At 37.2% G+C, this 7,488-nt stretch overlaps 2 protein-coding genes across 2 annotated transcripts; one reads left to right on the forward strand and one right to left on the reverse strand.

The window, feature by feature from the left end:
* On the forward strand, positions 1-2,459 carry LOC108276133 (small integral membrane protein 4). Its single transcript, XM_017487533.3, has 2 exons — positions 1-359; positions 613-2,459. Exons 1-2 carry the CDS (start codon positions 206-208, stop codon positions 702-704), a joined length of 246 nt encoding a protein of 81 aa, XP_017343022.1. The 5' UTR covers positions 1-205; the 3' UTR covers positions 705-2,459.
* On the reverse strand, positions 1,258-5,424 carry ognb (osteoglycin, paralog b). The gene is made up of 6 exons (XM_017487532.3): positions 5,205-5,424; positions 4,658-4,739; positions 4,401-4,565; positions 3,872-4,074; positions 3,683-3,775; positions 1,258-1,491 (listed from the first exon to the last, which is right to left on the reverse strand). Exons 1-6 carry the CDS (start codon positions 5,367-5,369, stop codon positions 1,321-1,323), a joined length of 879 nt encoding a protein of 292 aa, XP_017343021.1. The 5' UTR covers positions 5,370-5,424; the 3' UTR covers positions 1,258-1,320.
* Positions 5,425-7,488: the final 2,064 nt, after the last annotated feature.

The following is a 7,488-nucleotide window of genomic DNA, read 5'->3' on the forward strand; positions in this document are numbered from 1 at the left end:
CAATGACGTCAACGCCGCCATGTTGCCCTGTCATGTCAGCCTCCAGTGACACGCATGATTGGAAAGACTGACTGGAAGGACGAGAAAATGTCACAGCGTAACTGAATAACCGCGCTAGGTTTTTGACACACATGAGTTTTCAGTTTGTCTTCGCCGACACTCACAGTAGAGGTTGAAGTGCACAGAATTTGCGAAGGGGGGCGACATGTTTAGAAAGAACAAAAACATTAAGTATATCCTAAGTCTTGTACCAGGGAAACGACGCTTCGGCATTTATCGGTTTTTGCCCATTTTCTTCTGCATCGGCGGTGTTATGGAGTGGGTCATGATAAACGTGCGAATAGGACGAGAGACATTCTGTAAGTGATTGTGTAACTGTGTGTTTGTGCACGCCAGTGTGCGCTACTTTTGCGCACTTAACATTTTAACCTCAGCAGCTCCATAGCATTCAAAAGAGCTGGGTTTTGGGGTGGAACACACGTATTAAATGTTTAAAAAGCTCTGTATAGTTAAGATTCATGCCCATTTGCTGCAACTGTGCTCTTAAAGTCACGTTAGTGTAACCCAGCATTGGTAACCAGGATTGATGAGATGTTTCTTTCTTCTCTTCAGATGATGTCTATAGGAGAAAACGCTCTGAGAGGGAGTACCAACAGAAAATCGAGGATGGAATAATTGTACTTCCTGAATCAGAATCAAAATAAACTTTTTTTTCTTTCTAACTGAGTGATACCGGTGGGGATGTGATATGAGATGTGATAAGACCTTTGCCAAGTGGATTTAAGAGTTTTAAAAGTGACTTTATATTTAAACTGAAGTGTACGTTTTCCCAAATGAGGGTAACAGTTCAAGAAAGGCCAAGGGAATGTAAAGGGTTTTTTTTCAATGTGTATTTATTAATTACAAAATCTGATTATTAGAACACATCACTTGTCATAATCATTTTTAACATTTTGCCATCTTTGTGATTAATATTTCACCAAATTCATGAAATGAACATTTTGCCTTGCACTATTTTTTTTTTACCTGTGCAATTCTTACAGTTTATTTTTCCATGCACCACATGCTTTTAAAATATTATCTGATACATATGGTATCTATTTTGACATATGACTTAGTGCAGTTGTTCAAGGTTTCGGACATTGCCAATGTCTAAACGCAAAGCAAAGTCTGGACTAGGCCAAGCTTTGAAAGCTTTTTGCAGATACTAAGGGTGCTTGGAATAATAACCGAATGTGGTCATATTAGCCCCAGGTGCCAGTTAGACAACTGCAGAGGGAGTGTGTTCTCTCTCTACAGTCCCTCCACTTGATCTTCAGCTTACTTGTAGAGCCCGATTGGAAGAGCTCTCAGACAGATGAAGCTGTTTGGATGCTGGGCAAGCATCAGCGGATTCCCATCCAGTCGCACCTCCTGCATGTTGTACCTGATGTAGTATGTGTCGTTCCCCTTGCAGAACGTTTCATCCGTCAAGGTAGTTATGTTGTTGTTCTGCATGGAGAAACAAAATACCATTCTTTACCAAAGACTTGGTTGTCTGATGCTGTATATTTTTCCTACCCATTGACATAATGATAGCAAAATACAATTTAATGTTTAACCATAAAGGCATGTTTTTTTCTGAGTTTCTGTAACTATTTGTGTTTCACTGATTACTTAATAACAAATTCTTTGTATCCAAAGTGTAATCTAATTTGAGTTCAATTTATTCTACTTTCATCAGCAGGTTTGTTATGGTATGTTCCATCTTTAATGGAGTAGCAAATGCTTTTCACAGCACAGCACCAGTAAAGTCCTTACTTTTTTTTCCCCAAGTTTTAACTTGCACAGTATAAATTTGCATATGAATACTTTCCTGCATAGTATACGAAACTTTCATAGTAAAGAGACAGCACTGTTGAATATAGAAAATGTCCTCCATCTAGGGCTATTTGTCTCTTAATGTCTTAATGACAAGGCTAGAAGATGGGAAAATCTCAGGACCAAAGGGATGGATTGTTGCTGGTTTTTATTCCGCTTGACCGATAACTAGCCGGTGTGTGTTTGTGAAAAAGTAAATTATAGGATCTCACAGAAATGCTGTTGATGTTATCCCACTCACTACTGCATGCCATAATCTTTGGGCCTACTTTTATAATTGTATTGCAGGGATGTCCAATCTTATCTACAAAGAGCCTGTGTGGGTAGAGGTTTTCATCCTAATCACACAGGAGCTACACCCAATACCACCTGTTTAATCAGTTGATCTTGGCTATCAATAGACTCGGGTGTGGCTTCTGCTTTGTTGGAATGAAAACTCACTCCCACACTAGCCCTTTCTGGATAAGATTAAACACTCCTGTTCTAGTGCATGCCAGAGATTCAGTTATCATTTACAGTGTTTGTATAAGTATTCACCCCCTTGAACTTTTCTACATTTGTAGTGTTACAATCTGGAATTAAAATGGAGTTAATTTGGATGTTTTTTTTTTTTTTTTTGATTTAGACAATGTTTAGAATTTTGTTGTCTTACAAAGGTCGATTAAAAAAAAACAAATTTGTCAGTTGGGTCAGTACTGGTAGAAACCAGCTTCGGATGCAGCTGCAAGTCCTCAGGGATATGTCTCTCATCTTGGCACATCTGGACCCTGATATTTTTGCCAGTTTGTCTTGGCAAAATTGCTCAACCTTTATTGGGTTGGATGGAGACTATTGTCAACAACAATTTTCGAATCTTGCCACAGATTCTCACTGGGAGTGAGGGGTCTGAGCTTTGACTGGACCATTCCAACACAGTGTAGATACAGTGTAGCTATGTGGTATACTTAGAGTTGTTGTCCTGTTGGATGGTGAACTTCTGCCCCAGTCCTGCAGTTTCTTGTAGAATTGTAGACTGTTTTCTTTTAGGATTGCCCATTATTTGACTCCATCCACTTTGCTCTCAAGCCAGACCAATTTCATAGTCCCTGCAGATAAAAAACATTCCCACCACATGATACTACCACCACCATATTTCACTGAGGGGATGGTGATAAACAGTGTTGCTACAGGGTTTCTGCCAAATGTAGTACTTTGTGCCAAGGCCAAAAATATCAGCTTTGGACTCAAAATCTTGGACTCAAAATGATAAAGAACCTTTTCCCACATGTTTGCTGAGTCTTCAGCATGCCTTTTGGCAAACTCCAAATGGTTTGCCATTCTTTCATAAAGCCCATTTGTGTGGAGTGTCCAGGTTACAATTCTATCTACTGTAACTTGTGTCAACTTGTATTGAAGATTCTCTCCAGATTCTTCATTGTTGCACTTGGCCTATTGGTTCTCTGACTAATGCCGTCCTTAAGAGGTATATTTATATTGAGATCTGATAAGTTTTATTCCACACAGGAATTAATTGAACTTAATTGAAAATTGGTTGCATAGCAACCAACCATTGTGTTTCACAGCAATGGGAATTATTATTATTGTTTTTAATTTTGCAAAGTATGTTGATTTTTGTGTTATTGTATATAGTGTGTTGATTCATGGCATATAATCCCAATTAAGACCATATCAGTTCTGAGTTGTGGCTTTACAAAATATGGAAACGTTCAAGGGGGTGCATACTTGTGCAATACACTGTATGTCAAGTATTTCAAAAGAACATTACTGCTGAATACAGATTATGCATATTTATGTATGTTTATGTGATGAATAATGAACAGACATGCAGATGCACAACATGCAGACTCTCAGGAAGGGGTGGAATGGCCTCCAATTCATTGTCACCAAGGTAGAGGTATGCCAGTTTTCTGAGTTTCTGTAATTGCAAATGCATACATTAGATTATTTGTAAAATATATCATATAGATGATCTTTTCTTGTAGAATACTGGCACACATCAGACATGTATTACCTTTAAAACAGTTGATCTGATGCCTTTTGTTCTGAGTTGATTGTGATTGGCATTGAGTAAGATAAGCTTTGGGGGCAGCATTGGTAGTTTGATTAGTTTATTCTCAGCCAGTGTTAGTTCTTCTAGTTGGTCCAGTTTGGAGAAGGCTCCATCCTCAATTTCCGAAATTAGATTGCCAGTCAGATCGATCCTTTTCAGTGTACCTACAATAAATGCATATATAAACGTGATAGTTTTAGAAAGCTATAGATTGTAAAATGTAATTCTAAAAATATGCTTAGCTTTCTAAGGTTCTGTCAGAATGGTGTAGTGACTTATTGCAGCACATAAGGAGTGAATTAGACATCTGGCTAAAGACTGCACACTTTAGGCTGTAAGCTTTCATAGCTCTACAAACTCCCTATCAAGAGCTGTGTGCTGACTTGAAATATCACATTTTGGAAAAATGTAATTTATTATTCTGACTACACTGATTCAGGGCCAGATATTATACATTGCATTTACTTCAGCCACTCTCAATAATTCTTACCAACATCAGCAAAGTCCTTGTTGGTGATTCTGGTGATTTTGTTGAAGCGGGCATAAAGATATGTGGTTTCCTTTGGGAAAGGCGGTACTGTTGTCATCTCTGGGCTGACCTCTTCACAATACACAGATCCAGACAAACATACACACAGCAAGCAAGTGGGAAGATCTAGGGGGAAATCATTGACTTAATCTTAAATACTTTTCTAACTCAAATATTAACGTGTTTATATGTATGTATTTATATATAAATTAAACCACCTGCTTCTTTTTTCTCTACTGCTGAACCTTCGTCATTTGCATTATCAACACTTTCATAGTCTGGGGCTGGAATGACCTTTTCCTTGGATGAGGTCCAACCAAGAAGTAAGAAGAGAATAAAGAGAAATTTTGGTATATATCCTTTATTAGGCATCTAAATTCAACCATTTAATTAGCTATTTGCTGAGTTCCAGCATGTTGAATTGCTTGTACAACAGAATGTTTGTTCCAACATGGATGTAGGTTACACTACTGTCTACTGCATACAGTACCATTGCTTAGATGCAGATTTATGATCTCTGGCATGATGCACTTTTTTCTGAAGCAGAGTATTTTTTTTTCTAGTGTAGGAATCATTGAGAAAATTTTTAATGATATAAAATATTGCTACAAAGAATGGTTTCTTGTTAAGGTACAATCTGCAAGTAATTTTTCCTGAACATACCACCACATAGTCAAATGCACCAATTAAAAAAAAAAAAAAAAAAACCTCTCCAAAATTCAGTTAGACTTTTTTTTTTTTTTTTTTTTAAAGATTTTTCCTTACCTTTTTCTTCTTCACCTCCATAAAAAAGCTATCATCTGACTGCCATTCATCCAAATCCACTCTCAGAAACCCACCGTTTTGAAGTTCCAATTGATCATTTTGTGCTGTTGCATATAACATCCATGGAACAAGCAGAAAGGAGAAAAACAACATCCTCAGGTCCATTTTCTACAGTTCAGAAGTGGTACTGAGAGAGACCATGAATGTGCAGCTCTGTCTGAAATGAGAGCCTTTAAAGTCATTGTGTGGAGGCCCTGCCTTTGAGCTTCTGAGACAGACCTTAACTCAATGTGTGCTGCTGTATAACATGTCAGGTAGAAGCCTCCCCAAACATGTCCTTCTTTCACCCCTGTATTACTGTTTAATGTGATTAGTTGCATTGTTACAGAAGAATATGCTAGTTTTAAAATGTATTATTATGTCTTGGTATGAATGATGCAAATGCCAGATCCTCTCAGGAAATTACAATAGACTGATTTATTTGTGAATGTGCTCAGGATTTAGCCACAGATTATCCAGCGATGCAACTGAGATGAAAGCCCATTGTTTATGCCATTATGAGAGGGAAATGTGAGGAAAAGGGAAAAAATTTCATAGACAGCAGATAAATATTTTCACAGTAAATAAATCAGGCTTTTTGTTTGTTTGTTTTGTAAAGGGATGAGATTTGTTGAAAAGAAAGAAGAAAGCAGAAAAAACAGAAAAGGCAGTGGAAATAAAAGACCTTGAGTCCATCAGGAAATTACTTTTAAATCAGGAATCTTGGCCTGGGCTCATTTAAATGCAGTGGATGTTGAAGCCCAGAAATCATTGCACTTGAAAATAGTGACTCTCTAGATTTTGTGCAGTGGCAATAATAAACTAATGGCTGTACAGTATGTGACTAAAAACACCTGGTTCCATTACCCAATAGTGCTTAATTTGTTTAGTAAATGTCACTGAATAGAGTAAGAAAAAAGTAATGGTTTGTGCTTAAGGAAGAAAAGAAAACCTGATACAATATCCTATTGTATCAATAATATCTAAGACCTAATATCCCTATAAACAGTTAATAAGCCACAAAATTTCTCAAAACACAATGCTGATGGAGAAAGTCTACACTCAGAAAATTATTTTTCTGAGACACATTCCCTTTCCCTCCAATGCTAGTCTGCCAAGGTTGCAGAATCCAAGGATCTGATAGATTTAGCAGATCAAGCAGTCCTTTTGCTAAAAATCTATTTAGTTATGAAAGATTACTTGGTAAGAGAAAAATAAATTCAAGGACAACATCTAGTCAAATAGGCTTTGAAATGGCTCTTCCTTTTCTGCCCCTGGGTCCTTTTACATAACTACATGGGAGGATCCAAGAAATCTCTTAGAGAGAGTGGGAGAGAGAGAGAGAGAGAGAGAGAGAGAGAGACAGAGAGACAGAGAGAGAGAGAGAGACAGAGAGAGAGAGAGAGAGAGAGAGAGAGAGAGAGAGAGAGAGAATGAATGATACAAGCTGTGCCGGACCCAGAAAACTGCAAAGGAATAACAAAACTTTTGGTCCAGATATTTTTTCCCTTGCACTACCTGCATCATGGGAACTGTGAAATCATGAACAGATGTGAAAGTTATAAAGGAAAGCCTGGCTGACTCAGCCTGCATCATATTGCACCTATCAATCAACACATCATTGTAGGTTAAGTGGCTAGGTACTTAAAAATCAAAATAATAAAAAGCAGATGATTTGTTTTGTATTTTTTCTTTGTGCAGTTAATCTTAAACCATTGCCCACTCTGCCAATATGATCACACATTTTCCTCACACTATGCAGCGTTGAGTAATCTCAAATACACTCACATATGTGCAGAAAATGTCAGTGGCAGGAAATTTGAACTTTGAATCGTTTGATTTAATCACATACTAAACTCATTCTGCTGTTTTATTTACATTAATTTAATGACATTTTGAGTCAGTTTTTGGCACAGATTTTGACAAAAGTAGTCCATACACATTGTAGATACAGTGGGGGAAATAAGTATTGAACACGTCAACATTTTTTTTCTGTAAATATATTTCCAGTGAGGTTATTTGCATGAAATTTTCACCACACACCAGTATTAACTCAAGAAATCTGGAAATATAAAGAATTCACAACATTAAAGTCCATAAATAAAGTTATGTGTAATAAAGTGGAATGACACAGGAAAAAAGTATTGAACACACTAAGAAAAAGCAGTTCTCCAAGGCAAGGTAAGGCACCAGCTGAAATCCATAAGTAATTATACCTCTTATCTGTGCAAATTAATATCAGCTG

This window comes from Ictalurus punctatus, chromosome 15 (assembly GCF_001660625.3).
Source record: "Ictalurus punctatus breed USDA103 chromosome 15, Coco_2.0, whole genome shotgun sequence".
Lineage (NCBI taxonomy): Eukaryota > Metazoa > Chordata > Actinopteri > Siluriformes > Ictaluridae > Ictalurus > Ictalurus punctatus.

Bases quoted from the DNA above. Each gene is read 5' to 3' on its own strand.
- ognb (XM_017487532.3), bottom strand. From the start codon at position 5,369: ATGGACCTGAGGATGTTGTTTTTCTCCTTTCTGCTTGTTCCATGGATG. The intron at 4,566-4,657 runs GTGGTTTAATTT...ATTTCCCCCTAG, and splicing joins AGTAGAGAAAAAAGAAGCAG to ATCTTCCCACTTGCTTGCTG. The intron at 3,776-3,871 runs GTAATACATGTC...TTGCAATTACAG, and splicing joins TCAGATCAACTGTTTTAAAG to AAACTCAGAAAACTGGCATA.
- LOC108276133 (XM_017487533.3), top strand. From the start codon at position 206: ATGTTTAGAAAGAACAAAAACATTAAGTATATCCTAAGTCTTGTACCA. The intron at 360-612 runs GTAAGTGATTGT...TCTTCTCTTCAG, and splicing joins AATAGGACGAGAGACATTCT to ATGATGTCTATAGGAGAAAA.